The sequence below is a fragment of the Cyanistes caeruleus genome, chromosome 1 (genome assembly GCF_971803275.1).
Source record: "Cyanistes caeruleus chromosome 1, bCyaCae1.hap1.1, whole genome shotgun sequence".
Taxonomy (NCBI): domain Eukaryota; kingdom Metazoa; phylum Chordata; class Aves; order Passeriformes; family Paridae; genus Cyanistes; species Cyanistes caeruleus.
In genome coordinates, this window is record NC_141701.1 from 83,613,702 (window position 1) to 83,632,704 (window position 19,003).

At 39.5% G+C, this 19,003-nt stretch overlaps 1 protein-coding gene across 1 annotated transcript in view; it reads left to right on the forward strand.

Annotated features, from left to right (window-relative positions):
* PHLPP1 (PH domain and leucine rich repeat protein phosphatase 1) overlaps nucleotides 1–19,003 on the forward strand; it is a 136,809-nt gene that overhangs the window by 54,572 nt on the left and 63,234 nt on the right. Inside the window, exon 2 of the mRNA XM_086899377.1 lies at nucleotides 18,517–18,713. Coding sequence (XP_086755503.1) covers nucleotides 18,517–18,713 — 197 coding nt within the window. The remainder of the gene's footprint in view (nucleotides 1–18,516; nucleotides 18,714–19,003) is intronic.

Here is a 19,003-nt window from a genome sequence, read left to right on the forward strand (position 1 = left end):
GCATTGTTTCCTTCAAAAATGCCATTTACCATTAGCTATTCACTAGCCTTGTCTCTTGAACAGCATTTGCTTTCTTCAATAGAAATTGAAGTGGAAGGAATTGCTTTCTTGAGCACTGAACAAGAGTGGAACTAACACCTTGCTGCACTGCCAGCAAGGATTCTTTGTGGGGAAAGTATGTCTTTATTCACAATGTAGACTCTTGTCTGTATCTACATCTACCAAAAAAGCATCATGGTCTTGATAGAGGGATTTGGTATGGCTAATTCCTGTGCAGCTGATGCAGTAGACTTGAGAGTTTTTGAAATAAGCAGAACATATTCCTGCTCAAGTGCAAACTCATGTGGTACCTTACGCGCAGGCCTGCCAACCCTGTCTTTGAACTTAAATATGCACAAATCTATATGTGCGAAAGTAGTAAATCTTGTTTCGAAGGTGTATAGGCCAAGTAAGTAGGCTTGGGACAGGTTTGGGGCTCTGGTAGCCTCTGAGAATCTCATGGTGAAAGAGGCTGAGTTGAGCTGGTGTGTGGGGCATGCAAGCAGCAGGGGCAGACATGGAAGCTCTGCTGCTGTCATGTGGCTCATGCCACTGTCAAGAATCAGAAGTTTCAGCAACCTTGAAAATACAGTTTGCTTCTTAAATGGGCAAGGGGAGGGGGGTAGTGATGTGCTTCGTCAGTATTGTCTGGCCCAGAGCCATGAATTTTCTTAACCAGTTGAAGGAGCATATTTTTCTCTTTACATTATCAGGTAGTGAAACAACCACAAAGTTTTCCATTTACTTGTTGTGAGAGATACACACATCTTCCCCCCACTATTGCTCTTCACTGAGTGATGAGCTATGGAAACCAGGTGTAGGGTGTCAGATATGATACCATCACCCTATAAACAAAAACGATACTTTTTTCCAGTAAATTCTGTCTGGCCTATATATTGCACCTTGCTGACTACACATCTGTAATGTGGTTTCTCACAGCAACCAAATCCAAACGCTAACTTAATTGATTCTATGGAAATCTTACTGGATTCTTACCGGAAATCTGTGGAAAACTTTCCATCTTTAATAGGTAAATTGAAAATGACTCTCAAGAGAAGAGCTCTGAGAATGTACCCACCAGATCAGGGAGGCTGCTTGCTTTCTTCAAATCCAAACAAAGAGCAGACAGTGTATATTTGAAAGCCTTTTTGTCATGATTCAGATCACTTGTCCTAGTTTCCAAAGCCAACTCAATAATGTCAGCTTGAGAATTACAATGGGATATGTCAGTATTTATTCTACCTCTTCTCTACTTCATAACATCCTAGTCTCATTATTTCATCCCTGCTCTCCTCCCATTGTTAAATAGCTTGATTCTGTCAAGTTGAATAAATATCTAAATTCTGTCCATTGGAGAATGGCTCAGTTTCATCAGCAGATATAAATGTCCACAAGTTCTTGAAAATGGAGCAGCACATTGTTGCTGCCTTTGTCTGTCTGTGGGTTGCCCCTCTGCACAAACCCACTAAAACTGAGATGAAGTGATGAGGGCTACAGCTCCTGCTCTCCATGGGCTCTGCCTTTTGTGCTCTAAGAGAGCAGACAGTGAGAGCCCAGCACCCGTGGGCTATACTTTGGCCACCCATGTGTTCATAAATCATGGGTGATGGTAAAAGAAAGTGTTTTAACTGCTGATTGCTGCAGACATGCTGAAGTAGCATGCTGCATTTTGTAAATATGATGTGGAGCTAATGAAGCAGATCAGGGAGAAGCAGTCTTTTACATAATGCCATTGCTTCAGCACTAACATGACTAATCTGTTTGGACAGGTAACGATGAACTTCTGAATGGCTTATTGCAGGATGCTTGAGTAACTCGGTTAGAAACAACCTTTGTACTGGCATGATAATCTTTTTATAAGAACAAGTGGCTGGGTTCTCTCCTGAAGTGTACTATTTTTGTTTCAGAGCAGTGGGATGACAAGTCTTGGGATAATGCATTAATAAAAAGACAGAAAAAAATCAGCCGAACTGCATTATAATAGCAGACTGCAAAATGTTATTTGGATCATTATCTGTGGATGCATGGAGAAAGAAGAGAATGGGACTAGAGATGCATACTGATGTAGGGTGTCTGTTGAGGGATAGCTAAAACTTCTACTGGCTGCCCATAGAAAGTTTGCACCTTTTGCTTGAACATAGATTAGGTATTTTATAATTTACTCCTAAACTAAGGAAATTATAACAAAAAAAAGCCCTAAATTTCAGTGTACTTGGATTTTTACAGAATCTAGACAAACCTGCATTAGTTCCAGGTCGAGGGATCTGGCCATAGAGTATTTTTGTGTTTGGTAGATTCATGGATTTCTTTTACTTTTCTGACTCTGTACGTATATGTTATGTGCTGTACTAGGGGAACAGTACCAGAAGATTAAATCTCTAATGATAAAGACTGAATGTACTTTTTTCTAGAGAATGGTGTAACGCTTTTGGCATGTCCTCTTTAAAATGTGACTTCTGGTCTGCTACCCTGCAGTGCTGGCTAACTTTCAAGGAGAGGAGACAGCAACTCAACTTATATAAGTATGTGAATTGGTCGTAGCAATGTAATTTTAATAAATTGAAGTTGTCTTTTGTGAATTAGTGGTATTGTGGCTTTATGCTTCTCCTGTAGAAACTGTGCAGGTTTTTCAAACCTCGCAATAAGACAATATACCGAGAGACATGGTGATTAGGTGAAAAGCACACAGCAGCCTTGGAACTTGCAGCATTCCCTGTTTTCCAGCCTGGTATGTTCTTTGTTTTTGTCAAAGGTACAACTGCAGGAAGAAGCTATCTATGCTGTTCTGGATAAGTCTTGTTCTTGATAGCATCTCTTATCTTTCAGTAATATACCTCAGAGAAATGTGTCTTAAATGTGTTCTCTTCCACTTTTGTTTTCATTAAATAATAAATTTAGCATTGCCTTGGAGCATTGCTGTCCTTTATCTTAAGGAGAAATTTAGAAGAGTAGACCAAATAATGGCCTTATTCAACCAGAGTCCTTTTATTTGGGTTGTGTAGATAAAGCTGAAGGTGACTTGATAAAGAGTCCCATGCTTTGAAAGGACAGATTTCTTGAATGCATTTTTTTCATTATTGTGATCTTTTTGGCAAGATCCCCCTCTAAAACTGCTGTTGTCACATTTTTACCTTTCAGCAGGTTTCCTTTACGGAAGAGTTACGAGCCTGTCTGATGTATCTCTGGGAAGATTATATTTAGTCACAGGGAAACTCAGTGTTGCAGCTGTTTCCAAGAAATGTAAATGTAGTCCTTAGCTATTGTACCGAGGTTATCATTGTGATAACCTAGTTAGGACTATGAAGTTTGCAAGAATAGATTTTGATGTCTAACTTCAAGTATTGAATTGTATTTACTTCGTTCCAAAACTATTTTTTTCCCCCTATAATGAGTGTTTGATGAACACAGCTGCTCTGCTTGCAGCTTACGTAGAAAGATTTAGAAGTAATTTTGTGCTTGTGTTTTCTTTCCTTCTTCTCTCCCCCCGCCAAATGGTAAACAGTGCATAAAATTAGAAGTCAAGAAGAGCAAGAGAATAGGAGTTTGGGTTTCAATCCCATTTCCCGAGGCCTTGCTCAGGTCTTGAGTGCTCTCAGATAATTTCCACATTCTCCACAAGCAAACTTTACTGAGGCAACATGAGAATTTTCTTTCCATGCATTGGATTCTATGTGGTGACAACTTAATAGCACATAGGGATTCAGAATGTCTTTTTTTGCATTAGCTTTAAATGTCTTGGAAGAGATCATCTTGGTTCATTATGAATTAACTGCTTCTAGTACAAAAACCCACAAAATTTCAGTACAGCAGTACAGCCTCCTTCAGAGGTGATCTATGGTCTTAGTTTAAAATTAAGTTTTATAGATTTGACAATTTCAAATTAAGCTGGTAAGACAAATAGCTCTTTCAGACTGGACTTAGAAGAAAAAAGTTTCTCAGTTAAAAAGCTAAGTTGTTAAAAAGTTATGTTTCCTACAGTGATTAGGTTCTGGTGGATTGATGAGTTTATTTTCCAAAGATACTCCAAAGTTCCGAAGGATTTTGAAACCACATGAAGTCCTCAGTCTGTACTTGATGGTTCAGTAAGACAAGACCTCTGTGACAGCTGCTAAGTCATTGCGTCCTTGGAGCTCAAATCTTGAAGTCTCTAGGTTCAAATTCAAGCAAAGCCTATTTTTTGGAGGAGTGGCCAGTTTTGTTTCCATAGCAAGTTCTGATTGGCTTGTTGTGCAATTACTGAATGTTAGAATATGTCAGCCAGCATTCCTCAGTGGTGTCCTACAAATTTGAGGGCCTTTTCCCTACAGTTTATTAGGACAAGTTTTCCCTAGCTTATTTCAAATGTGGAATTTTGTCAAGCCTCGGAGACTGATCTGGCACTCCTGGTTCCAGGTTGGATATTGGTCTAGTAGTATGTTTAGTATAATTTTTACGATGAATTTCAGGTAACTTCAGGGAAGTGATCTCTGCCATGTTAAATAACTATTTTCTTGGTTTATGGGATAAGTCTTCCTAACAGGACTTTGATCTGTTCATATCATTGCTGGGGGAGCACATGAACCACTGCTGAAGCCAACTTGTGGACACAGTGGTGAGCTCTGCCCTGGAAGTGGCAAAACCTGAGGCAAAGTATTAGCGAAAGCATTTCAAAGAGGTGAAAAGAAAGTGATTATAGGGTAAAACAACTGGCCAAGAATTGCTGAAATGCCAAGTTGTATAAATGTTTGAGTGCAGTTGCTATGCTTGCTCAATGCCTCTCTGCTTGTGAAGTTTAAACAACTCTATGCTTTTGTAGGAAAAAGATGATTAAGGTAAATGTGAATCAAAGTGTTTTTAAACTCACCTAGTGGGTTCTCACATTATATTAACAATTCTAATAACAAATAGTTCAGTAGAGCAACGAAAGAAAGTGTATGTCTAAAAAGCTTTTCATGCTATGAGTTTGTATGCAAAATGCAAATTGGATGAAGTAAACGGCACAGTTCCTTTCCCTTAATTACATTCTGGGTCACTGGCTTATTTGCTTCAAAAACCAGCAGGAGGCCACTACAAAAACTCAGATTAGGCTAGAATGTTGAGCAAGACAAACTGGGGCAGTAAGGGGAAATGTTTTCCTGCATTGGTGGGGCAATTCTCCCTCTCTTTCCTACTTCCCATTACATTTTTGTGGATGTTCCATGGTGTAAAACTATTCTCAAGCTGCCTTCTTCTCATCTAGGTTTGATAACAAAACCCAAATATAGATGCCAGTGTACCTTGGAGCTGAAAGCAGATCCTGATGACTGGCTGCCTTTTTCTTATGTTGCCAAGCAGTTGATTCCTCAAGTTTTGGAGGAGGTGCTTCTGCTGGTAGTAGAGACTGTGGGTTCCCTGCTTGGTGTTCCAGCCAGGGAAAGCCTTTTCTCAGGACAGGGTTGGATACTGGGAAAAGGTTCTTCTCCCTGAGCACTGGGGCACTGGAACAGGCTCCCCAGGGAAGTGGTCAGAGAAGCAAGCCTAGCAGAGTTCAAGAAGTGTTTGGACAAAGCTTTAGGGCACATGGTGTGAGTCCTGGGGCGTTCTGTGCAGGGCCAGGAGTTGGACTCGAGGATCCTATCCTGATGGGTCCCTTCCAACTCAGCGTATTCAATTCCATGATTTGATTATTTTTCATTAAAAATGTTACATTGAATAATTTTACGGTGTTTCAGTTTAGTCTTACTGTCCTTATGTAGCCGACTGTGGTCTAGCTATCTAGAAATTATATGCTAGTTTAAATGCCTAAAAATTAGAATATCTCATTAAATCTGTTAAGGTAGCAATCCTGTATATGAAACTTCCATTAAAAAAAAATTCAAAACATGTGAGTTATACTGATCTGAAGTATAATAAAATTATGTTCTTTTGGAGGTTGACAATGCTTGGCATTTTATACCCAACATGCTTCCCATGTGCAAAGTAAATAGTTTGTAATTAAAATTAATTATGGTTTTGGTCCTACTAATAAATTTCACTGAATAAATTTTCGTTCCTGTGATATTATAAATTAAAGTGCTGCAAGTATAATATATCCTTGGCCTCTTCCTTTCCTTTCTTGCTGAGGTGGAGATGAAGATATTTGGAACATAAATAGAAAGTGTCAAAAAAGAAAAAGTCTTCAGGAGTCTCAGTTCTCCCTCAAAGGAGGGAGGGTGAGTGGGCAGAGGAATCAAACTGATAGTATTTTGGGAAGGATTCTTTTCAATATCTGTCCAAATGCTTCTAAAACTTAATCCTGCAAATGTTTGTGAATGAGAGAGCATCACAGACCTTTCCTTTGGCTTTTCTCAGAGCAAAGCTTCATATGTGTTTTAAAGATAAGAGGTTTAATACTGATCCTTTTGTGGATGTGATTTCCAGAGATCTGCTGTGTGGCTATGTCCACTCACACAGTAGATCTTTGGAAAGAGGAGGTAAATGAGGGGGTTTTGATCCACTGTTTCTTGTTTCCTCCTCTCTATTCAGGTGCGATAGTACTGGAGGGGATTTCTGCCATTAGGGTCTATGGTCATAAAGTCCTGGCCATTTGCATTCCACTGCATGGAGGTGACCTGTGAAATGGCTTTCAGAAAGACAAATGTAATTCGATCCCTTCCTCTGTAAGGAGCCAGGCACTTAATACAATTGGTCAGCAAGAGTAGGTGGGTCAAAATGGAGAGGCTATTTAAATGACAACATATTTTAGGTTTTCCCCCTGATTACAGGGTGGAGGGTTCAATACAGTTTTAATAAGATTAAGATGTGCTGAACTTTCAAAGGATGTGCTCTGGAGGGAAATGGTTTTGGTTTTGTTGGGGGCTTTTTGTTTGTTTTTAGATGCTAGCATTGGGCAAGGTTGAAGGATAGAACAGTTTCAGTTGCTCAGCTTTTTTCAAAGTAAACAGTTTAACTACTGTGTCTCTGGGTAGCCGCAATATTTTTTCCAATGTTAGAGAAAGCATTCATTTCTAGGGTAGCAAAATGAAATACTATTATGGTCTGACCACAATCAATATACTTAAATGGACTTGTGCTGTGTATTATCCTGAACACTGTTCAGCTGGACTGCTCTTGTGGTATTGAGAGATCTTGGATTCAAATGCCAGTAGAGTTGATTCTTGACTTTTGGGATGGGGTGCTTTCATATGTAGATGGGCTTTTCAGAATTGTCTGAGTATTTTCAGTGAGAGGAGAAAACTGACAAGTAGCCCCAGCTTCAAGCTGGTCCTACTAAAGTTGTATGAAGTACTCATGGTGGGTATTTATGGATCTCTTTCTAAAATTATCATGAACCAGACTTAAAGTGGTTCTCTGATGAATTTAAGGTTCTGAGGTTCTTTTTATCACACTCACTTTCCTGTCAAAGCTGAAATTTATGAACTTGTTTTGATTTCTCCTAGATAACTTCCTGAAGCTTCAGGAACTCTAAATCAGACTGTGTACTTTGTAAAACTGGACCTTTCTACAGGCCTTTTCCTGCTCTTGCTATGGGTGTGGGAATTTTCAACATTTTTCCTATAGGGATGTATAGCATCAAAGAAGGAACTTCAGACTGTAGTCAGGCTTATGAGCTAGTACTTGTGATTATTCTTTCACAGACCCATGGAGTGCTTTGGACAGAAAACCGATGGGTTTGGAGATGACTCAGATGTGTGATAGTTGATTTAATTTTAAAAGGGAATGGAAAAAGCCAATCTCTTCTGTTTTTTTCCTCTCCTTTGTAATAAAACCGTATGATGTGCACTCCTAGACAATTCCCATATGCTATCCAGTTACTTCTAGTCTCTGAGGTAGGAAAGAGAAGAAACTGTGTCAAACCTGATATCTGTGGGCATGTGATAAATCTTCTTTGCCTGTATCCAAGGGTAGAAAAGCATTGAGAAAATGTTCCCTTTCATGTTTCTTCATGATGCATATCTCTCCCCACTGTTTCCTTCTTCACACTTTATAAAATCGGCTTTCCTTCTGTTTTGTTTGTTTTTTCCCTCAGGAATGTGATCTGAGGTATAGAATTTTGCTGCTGACATACATGTTTAATGTATATCAGCATAATCCAACCTTTGTCATGTAAATTTGAAAAAAGAAAACACTTGAATGATTGAAGTCAAGTTAGCGTGAATCAAAGGGTCTGTGTTCTTTAGCAAGGAAACAAGGTGGAAGGCTATAAGCAGGCAGAAATCCAGGTAGTGAAGCTTTTCAAGGGTGTCTGCAAACCCTGTCTCTCCTTTTTCATCATCCAGGCTTCTGTGTGATTCTTTGAAGCTGCTCTTGCTGATAAGAGAGAAGTTAAAAAGAAGGGCTGTTAAGGGTGGTGTTAGGAATGGTCTCTACATTGTTGTAGGAGAGGGAGAAAAAGGCAAATGAGAGTGTCCTTGTGGCTTGTTGCAGCTCTCACTTTCAGCTGAGTATGTACTCTGTGCCTGCTTACTGAAGTCAGAACCAAAACTGTTATTGCTCTGACTAGCTCCTTAAAAAAAGGTTTGTATGAACATACTACATAAAATCACATGCACGTACAAATATTGATGATTAGAACATGGGAAAAGAAGCCAAGGTACAGACATAACGTGTATGAGCTAAGCTTACCTAGCAAGTTGTGAACATGCTGGCTGATATGATGGAGTCAGATTGGATTAAAAGGTCAGCCAGAATTCCTTCTAGCAAGAGCTTGGAAATCTCATGTTAATGAAGCTGAATTTTAAATGACAGATAAGTCTCTGACTAAATGCTTATGCTGTTTCTTCTGGCTTTTGTATTTCTCTGTGCACTTTGAAGCAGTCACTCAATCTTTACCTATGAGTTCCTCTCTTTTTATTTATGAGGTATTGTGGCTTTTGATTGTAGATGTTGCCAATTCCAAATCCTGCATTCTGGCCTTCTCTTTGCAGGGCTAAACTTTGGAGGGACTTGACTGGACAAATTATACATTTTTCAGTATCATTTCATATCACAGTTATTTTTAAACTAGATGTAGTTGGGATATGCTACCAGTAGCCTTGCAATACTCTACAGAATTGTTTTGACATAAGCTGCTTATCAGTTTGGTCCTATGATAAACCCTGAGTTTAGATTTTGATCTGTTCAACAATGCTGGTACAGTGGTAGGAAGTGACATACTTAAAATGTTGTTCCTTAACAAGGATTTAGATTACTACATGCTTTTAGATATGTAGGATGTCTGACTTGTTTCTTCTGATGAAAGAACAAGGAGAAAATTACTGTGCTTTAACACAAAAAATAGCTTAATCAATTTGCAGTTGATAGAATTTGTCTAGAATACTTTGAAATATGACATTTGTGTTATGTAACTTTTAAGAGGTTCATACAAAACAATTCTTGACCTAGCATGCATGTGTTCCTCTGTAGCTTTTTAAAAATGTTTGACTACCCACATCTTCCTTGGGGCAAGGCAGGTATATCCAAGGGTGTGTGGGGATTTGCTCAACTTCTGCTGATAAGGAGCATGGATTCCTATCTTTCTGTTGTAGTACTAAAACATAGAGATGAACTTCTGCCAGGGGCTGTCATTCTTCCTTCTCAGAGGAGTATGTGTTCAAGTGGTTATTTTGAGCTTACATTTCCATGCCTCATGTTGAGCATCTAACACTGATAAAACCTGAAAGCTGCTGTTAACTTCAGTGTAATTTTGCTCTTCAATTCCATCAAGACTCAAGCTTTGCCTAAAACAGTTGGTTAGTTCAGAGCTTTTGCCAATACAGCAATTGCTTTAGACAGGATAAGTATCCTTTGGGATGTCAGGAATTTTACTGTGTTTGTGGCTTTCTTGTGCATTGGAAGTATAACAAGTAGAATCCAATTTTTGCATGACTTCACCAAAAAAAAGTGCATTTCCAGCATTTTATTTAGCTGAATTAGGAAGAAAGAGGAAAGATCAGATGAGCATTCCTTGGGTTCCATCCTAGAGAAGCTGTACATGCTGTCATAGAAGTCTTGGCAAGTACTAATGAGTTTGTAAGCCTTTCTTTTTTTTTTGGCCCCATCTATTACGTTTTCACCTCTTTAATATCAGTGCATACAACTGTAAAGCTTGAAAGTGGAGTTTTTTGAGGTCATCTTAATAAGGGATGACTTGAAATGTGTTGCTAAACTATTCTTTTAAAGAAATGCATGTAAGGAATTTGACCAGATTTTACCACAAGTCTTCCCAGTGTAAGACTAATTCTGTTTTAAATTTACTTTGAGCAAAAATACTTGGTAGATTATGTCACTAAAGAACTTAGTCAGTAGCTTCCTTAAATGAATCTTAGGTTCAAGATGGGAAAGCTGTTTTAGATAAGACTTCCTGGAAGCCTCTAGACTGATACTGCAGCTTTTTGCAACTTTGTTAAAGTACAGGAGGAAGATGACATTTTTTTCCTTGATGGTACATTTTCAGGATATTTCAGTTATTTCTCCTTGGAGAAGTGACATATGGTTCTTTCCCAAAGGAGTTGGTATTGAGTTTTGCTACTGGAAAGCGGGTGACTCTCAGTTTTATAAGCTTTCTTTAAAATGAGATATTAGAACAAAACAACAGAATTCAGCCTGCATCTCCATTATATTTTTAATGCTAGCAGAAGTTTGGATATCAAGTGTGCCTTTATTTTGCTAAAGTAAAAAACCCTGACTGCATGTAACTTGCTTGGATTTCTTGCAGACAAGTGAAGTGAATGGGGATGCATAGGTCTGAGAGTTTGAATGTGAAGGACCCGTGTTTCAACTGCAGGAGCAGTCTGTAGGGATAGATGGGGTGAAGAGTTTAAGAGTAGGTGGGTTTTCAGTTTGTTGAAGGTGAGTCCATGTTTATGGACATTTGCTTTTACAAACCGAACTTTAAAATCTGTCAAAATAACCTTGTAGCAGCTAGATCTGGAGTTCGCTTGTTCCAATCAGAACAATTGTATTCCAAGGCTTTCTGTTTGCTGTCTCTACATAGTAATCCAGATGAATTTCCAATGTGCTTGCTTGCTTGCTTTTAATTGCAAATAGTGTCCTGTCCACTGCTACATATCCTGCTTTAGCCTGTTGCCTTTATTAGGTCATCCTAGTGTAGGAGTTGTGCTGGTTAACAATGACTCCTCAATGAATTCCGCTGAATCACTGTTAGGTTTTTCTTCAGAAGTTTTTGCTTATATATACCTATATTCTTTGATACCTAGTTTTTGACATTAGAGGTATTGCAGCCATCTTCCATGGATATACATGACTCTTGATAGAAAAGCTTTTCAGAGAAGTAATTTTTGTTACGTATTGCCTCTGATATCCTTTGAAGTGTTGATACCATGGTTTTAGGGCTCCTGTGTCAAGGTGGTGAGTCTTGTTGAGAACAAGATAAAGGGAATGATAAAGTGAACAAAGACTGAACTCTGTCTCAGTGGGGGAAGAAAGATATTTTCTGAATTATGAAATACATAAAAACCTTTCCTCCAGTGAGGATTTACTCTGAAGTGGAAGGCAAGATTATGGCTATAAAACTATTAGCTATGTTTTATTGTATCATAGCATGTAGTGGCAATGCTTGCTTTTAATTTTAAGGGTGATCTTCCTGTAAAGTAGGAGAAACATGTTTCAATGATTTCACAAAGGCTAAAGGCTTGTCTGTGTTCTACTCTACCAGTTTTGTCTCAGTGAATGCTTCCTTAAAGAAAAGGATGAGTTTAGCACAGTTCAGTAAAATCCATCATTTGGAGTCTGCTTTTCTTTCTGAGGTGAAAAGGTAACAGCCTTCAAGTAGTAGGGCTTGAACTGCTAATTCCTAAAGGAAACTTTACTTCAGAGGTTCCCCCAGCACTCATACATACAGAGTGCAGCAAAATGAGGAGTATAATAACTAAACTATGGAACATTGCTGATAGTTACGTGCCCTTAAGAACAGTATAATGGTGACTGAGTCCCTCCTTGACCAAATAGTACAGAATCAATCTGTGGCCTTGTGTTAAATCTTGCAGGAATCTTCAAGAGTCTAAGTAGATTTGAGTACAAAAATTCAATTGCTGAGTTTGGAATGATTTGCCAGGTGAAACTTTCATATGTATTCTTGGTCTGTTACTTTAGTAAAAGTAGCCTGCTTGTAGGGACTGTGAGCTGAATCCTTGGTCTTAAATATAAAACCTGCTAATTCTGTGCCTTTGTTCCTAAATGACGGCGGTGTGGACAAGAAGAAAATACTTCTAATAAGCGTGTAGGTTTTCTTTGTAAGTTTCAAATAAAAAAAGAGAACAATACAATAGTCTGAGGTTTTACTTGTATTTTTTTTTTCTTCCTTTGCCACCTTTTTTTTTTTTCTTCTTTTTTTTTTTTTTAGTTGAACTTGCTGCTTTATTTTTATACATCTCATTGCACTGGGGCTTGCCTGAAGTCATCGCTGCTGTCCTTAGTTTGACAAGAATGAAAGGGGAAGCAGCCTTACATGACAGAAAAGCTTCAAAAACATTGCAGGAAGTAGCTTCATCTGTATTTAATGAAAGGCCAGAGCAGAAGTAGAAATCTGCAGAATGATCTGGCAGTGAGGTTTCAGCAACAGCAATTGCGGCATAGTTTTGCAAAAGGTGGGCAAAGACACTCAAGGGCTTTCGGTGTTTTGAGCTGATTGAGGGCTCTCTGCATTTATATTTAGGCAGGACCAGTGCTGAGCTTTGATTTGCAGGTTCACAGGCAAGGTGGGATGAGGTGTTCTGGTTTTGGTTCAGTGGGGTGGTGAGGATCGTGCTCTGGGTGTGAATTTGGGCTGCCACCCACCCTGCTGGCTTCCCCTCACCAGCTAGGAAATAGCCCAGCTTTCCCAAGTGGATTCAGATCAAAATCTTCAAAACGGAATGGTGGTTTTTGTGTGTTCCTTTTCTCCAATGCATACAAGAATTGATACTCACAGAATATTAGTGTGTGAAATATCTTGTTCCTGAAATGACTTGCTGAAAGCTATGGGTGGGTTTGATTACATATCCTCTCCAGCAGCAGCCGCCGTGTCACAGCTCTGGCCCCTACGTGCCATTCCTCTGCTCTCCATGCTGAACTACTCACCATGAGATGTCCCTAAGGCCTCTCAGTCAAAAAGAGAAGCAAGAAATTAATGCAGTCTGTTTTGTCTGAAAGGGCTTGGGGACATCTTGCGAGGAACAGCTGATGTGGTATGGCTGATGCAATGCTGGCCTCGGGCCGGGGACCAAACAGTATGCAGAGGAGGATGCTGACCTCTGTAGCTGCCCAGCTGTAGCAGGAAAAGTGCATCCCTAAATTAGGCACTCAGAGTTAATTCAGTCACTTCTGAAAAGTCTCAAACTTCGACACTATTCCTACTGAATAATAACTTAAGCCTCTCTTACCGCTGGCAAATACCCAAGACGGCTCAGGGCAGGCAGTCTCTCCAGCTGGCCAGGCTGCCTGCACCATGCAGGTCACGAGGAATTTTAAGTTTTCATTCCATCAAACCAATATTAGTAATAAAAATAAGACCTGCTGCACAGAAGTGAACGTGTTTCTTATGTCAACACTTTTCCCTGCTCTTATTTTGGTAATGTCTTAAGTCGCTCTTTAGAGGCAGACTTTATTGGCTGTACTTTTCAAACAGGGGGGAATACTAAGTACTTGCAACTTAATCAGCCGTATAGCTGAAGAGAGGGTTTTTTTCTCCCTAAGTACTTTTATGTCCCATAATGAGCTGGTATTTTATAACTTCTGATGGTAATTTATTCCATATGCCTTCCATTGCTGGGATAAAGAGCTTTACTGCAGAATCCAAAGCAAGTGGCGATGCGTATTTATTTAATAAGGTTTGATGTCTCTGCACCAGGCAGGATGTCAGTGTATTGTGTACTCGGAGCTCTCTCAGGCTGCCTGTGGTGAGATCTTAGTTCTTTAACATCGTGGAAAGATCACTCCTGTCCCATCCTGCTTACTATGAAGCACAGGGTAGGTTCTGTGGTTCCAATGACAGTCCTGCTGTTTCAATCAAATTTCTTGCTTTTCTTTATCCTTGTGAATACTGCTAGCTTCCCTCCAGGACTTGGGAGGAGTTAAAACTGAGAGGAATTCAGCCATGAATATCAAGATAGCCAAATGAGTGGTCTGCTCATAATTCCTTGAGGCATCTCTTCTAATGACTTGCACAGAACAAAAGTCCTGTTGTGGGGGTGCTTAGGAGTTGCTGTAGTCTTGGAGACCTGACAGGAATGAAAAATAATCTTTTTATGGTTTCTTGCTAAAATACTCAAAACTGCTTTGGTTGAGCTTAGTGTTTGAAAAACATTTTCTGGTATGTGACTCTTCTGGATGTTCTGGCTTATTTGCCTTCACTCTGATCAGTGGAATAATTATATTTAAAGTTTTTGGCAAGATTGAAATTTATGTTTCAAGTTGCAAAGGATCATTATTACCCTTTTACCTGCACAACTGTTGGCTTTGGTATAATATGACAGGCCCCTGTGAAAAGTCATTTGCTTTCTTCAGGGTTAGTTAAAACTGAACTGTATGTGAATCTCATACAGCCTTCTAAGTCTTGACTGGGAGATCTGTGACACAGATTGAGGAACACAATTTCAGATCTGCTGATGCTTTTACTGAAAGCAGTGCTTCCACTGGTACTGTTTGAGGTAGGGTACCCCAAAGCCAATAGGTTTTTGGTGGTGATGCTGTAGGTATGCCGTAATTTGTGGTGTTTAATTTGTAGCCTAAAGGTCCAAATTGCTCCCCATCTTTCTGTACGCTTGTAAGAAAGAAGGTCATTTGCCTTTTGATTTGACTATTTTCCAGGTCATAGACAACTGCAGGTGTCATTCTGAGCCTTTCCCTTGTCCTCCACTCCCCAGCCTGTCAGGGACGAGCCCTCTTACAGGAGACTCTGCCACCTGCTGCTTTCCTCCCTGAAGTGAGGAACAGCCAGCCTTAGATCGCGTCACACTCTTTCCAAGCCCCATCCCACTTCTGCTGTGGGAAAGCTCACTGTCATTTAAACTTCTCCTGCTTTCATGCTCTCTTGGCAGCTAATACCCGAGCTCTTTAAAGCTCAGTCTATCCAAGCTTATTTTTCAGTAGGCAAGGCTGCTACTTTTCAAACGGCTTTTGCTCACAGTTACCTGCAAAAAATACTCGGGCAGATTTAGGAATCTAGGAATTTAGTTCTACAACTAGTTGGTATGTTCCTGATTAACCTCTGCTTACAATCAAAATAAGCCAAAATCAGTGCCCTTTGACCCATTTTTTTTCCCCCACTTGCATGATAATAGTATCACAGGGTTTTATCAAATATCAATGATTACAGTCCTTAAGCAGGAGGAAAACTGAATATGTGAGCAGATTGCATCTCAGGCAACAACATGTGATCCAATATTAAACATGAGCTTTTCAAGTTACAGAATCATGGAAGAGCCCAGGTTGGAAGGAACCTTGGAAGATCATCTGGTCCAACCAGATGGTTGGTTATGTCGTGAAGTAGACAAGAATAGGAAGAAAGAAACCATTCGCTTTAATGAAATAGGTCTGGTGTTTATTTTTGTATGTTCTCATCAAGAACCTTCTGGCTTTCACTTAGCAAAGGATAGTAAGTGCTGGGAAAAAGCACCTTAAATCCTTTGAAGGGTTCCTTTGAGTTTAAAGTTATTAAATTTTTGGTTTTGGTATATGTAGGAGTAACTAAAGGTTCTTATTCCAGTAATTTTCCATTCAAATATGAAGTTTGAGAGAAAATACAGTTCATATCTAGCGGGAATACTCCTAGTGATAGCTCTCTTCCAGTTTTTCTAGTAAACATTTACCAATGATACTAATTGTTACTGTATCTTGTGACATTTGTCACATTCTGTGACAAACTGAATTTACATGAAATTTTAAGAACTACTTCTTAGAGACTTCTGAGTAGTTTTACTAGTAGTTTACTGGTTTAGTAGTTTACTAGTAGTTTTACTAGTAGTAAAAATACTACTAGTAGTAGTTTCAGGTCCTGCTGTGCCTGATATCATGTACCTAGTCCAAGAGAGTCTGGTCCTAGAAAACAGATTTCTCAAGCATCTGAATTTATTTTTCTTTCCACAACTGACTTTTCCGTACTCTTTGTGATGTCTGAGTACCTAGTATGATACTCATTTTACCACTGGACTGGGTGGGATAATGCTATACTACTTTATTGTTCCAGAATGCTGTTGTGTTTCCTACCAAGCCTCCTGGCTGCAGGACTGTAGCCAGAGTTTGTATTCCTTGCTATCTACGATATTCCTGAAAAATTTCTGAGGTTTGGTGTTTTTCAGGACACACGTCTGCCCATGTTGCCCTGGATGTTTGTGAATGTTGCATTTGGTTATGTTGAAATGCTAAATGAGCTTGTTTTGCCAAGAGATTGAGGTTATGCTTTGCAGTCCTTATGGGGTTTCTATCAGCAGCATGGTCTGCTTTTCTTGAGAAGTTAGAGAGCACGCAGTCAGAAAACAGACCTGGGAAGATAAAACATAATTTTGGAGGTGCACCTGCACACATCTCTGACAGCTGTTCCTTATGCAGTTGTGCTGTTAGTATTTACCAGGAGCTTTTTACTCCATTGCAGAGATACGGTTGTTAGTATGTGTTAATTCTTTAATCAGTGCTCTGTGACATGAAGCCCATCATTCTGCACTCAGTTACTTTAAGAACTAAATGTTTCATATTCCATATGTAATCTTCTATTCAGCTTTTGTGTTTGTTAAGGCTGAGTTGCTCTAATTTACTCGCTTGTATTCTCTATAAGTTGTCTTGTGGCTTTGCATGGAACCGGTGTCCCATTTCCCTCTGTTAGGCGAAGAGTTAATCCACAGCTTCTGTGGTTGGATACAAATTTGCTTGGCAGTGTAACTATTGCTTTCTTGCCCGGATCTGGCTTTAGTGGGGCACCTGTTTTTTGAATTTGATGCGATACCTTGGGGGCATTAAAGTTTCAATGTTTCAGCTTCAAGCAATAGTGATATTCTCGCAGATCCAAACTGGCAGACACTGGTAGCCTAAATGCTAGTGTTTATTAGAGCAGAGCAAGGCTCGAGGGTAACTATGCCAAGTGTTGGCTCATTAAATTGGCAGGAAGATTCAAAAAGGCTGCCTTTAAAGATAAGGATGAGAATTGGCATGGGCTAGGCAGGGGTGAGAGAATGGCAGTGGGTAGGGCATGTGGTAGGTGTCTTCTATCTTTCTGTAGATAATTTGAAGGCAAGAGCAGACTCATTGAGACAAATGAGCTGTCATGCAAGCAGGAATAATAGTGAGTGGAAATAAGTGTGCAGCACTTGTCACTGCTGGAGATCAGTAGGAACAGCTCTGAAATATTGGTGTTAGAATCAACTCTTTGCTTTTCTGGAGCCCTAGTAATAAGTCCTAATTAATTCCTTGTGTTTAAGAATTTCGGTCAACATCAGTGCAGGAAAATTAGTGATTTATCTTTTATCATGATGGGGAAGCTACTTGGAATTAACATGCCCTTTGGTTTGTTTATTCAGGGGAGCTCCCTCCCAAAGTTCACCAACACTGGTGTTCTTACATAAATTTGAACTGGTTTAACCTGAACATGATTAGCTCTTGTCTCTGTTTGCAAAATACTTAGATATATTTGGATGACTCAGATCTGGGCTGGACTGTTTAGGGTTTGATAGGGTAACTTGGTGTAGATAAATCAGATTAGAATGAGTAAATTGTGCCTCCCGTTTACATCCTGAAAGAGCAGAGGTGAGAGATGCTTGTCTTTGTTTTGCCATTGCTCATGATGTTTTCTATAGGGCAGAATCATGGTAATAGATTAGATTAGTAGAATCGTAGACTTTTAAAGTTGTTTAACAGACTTGGTCTAATTGGTAGTTATGCTAACAATCTGAATTACTGAAAATAGTGAATTCATTGTAATACAGACTAAAGAACTTGACTCTTTTCAAATCTCTACTCAGACTAAAGCAGGGTCTTTGAGGGGTTTCATCTGGGTTGCACCTGCTAACGTAATGGCTGAGTGTGCTGCCTCCGCTGTGAGGTTTGGGCTGAGCAGTGTGGGCTGGGGAAGATAGGACCTGTGTTCTTTGGAAAGCTTTAGAAGGTGGTTGAACCATGACCTGAAGGATAGCCAGAGGAGACATGGAAATGCAAAGATAAGGGTCAGCATGCACTACATCACTCCCTTCTGCAGTTACCACATGCCATGTGAACTCAACAGGAACCAAATACTTTATGTTGCGGATGAACATTTGATTTCCAGGTTCCATAGAGAAGGCTGATACCATTAGTTGGTGCTTCTATGATTATTGCTGATTATTTAATGTAACCTGCTCCTCATGATACCAACCTGTCACATCCTTCTACCTATGGAAGAAGACTGTATTGAAGCTAATATTGAATTGCTTGCTTGCATGGCTTTGAAGCTGTGTTTAATTTGTCATGCTGCTGTTTGTAGCTTGAAAATTTGCTGATCAAGTGTCAGGATGACTTGAGTGAAAGAGGCGAAGATTTTCTGTGATTAAGTGGATGCTTTTGTTTCTATTTCAGGAAAGCCCCACAGCACTGGCAGCTCCGAACGGATTCAGCTCTCAGGAATGTACAATGTTCGAAAAGGGAAAATACATTTGCCAGTCAACAGATGGACAAGACGCCAAGCTATCCTTTGTGGAACATGCCTAATTGTCTCATCAGTAAAAGAAAGCCAGACTGGAAAGATGCATGTCCTCCCTTTAATTGGTGGAAAAGTAAGATATTTTATTTTTTTATTTGCTTGGTTAACCTGTGTCTTTTTATGAAGAGAAGATTGCATTCAATTAGGATGATTCTGACCTTCCAAAAGCTTGTTTCTGTAATTGGGATTTTCAGAGTATATAAATGACTTTTGATTATGGTTGGTCATATTTAACCATTTAGAATTTTTGGATTAAAACTACAAAGAGAAGCAATGGATGCACAGTCAGTGTCATTTTCTTGTGTACAGCGTTAAGGAGTTTAAATGTGCAATAGCATACAGCCAAAAGATATGTGCGTATCT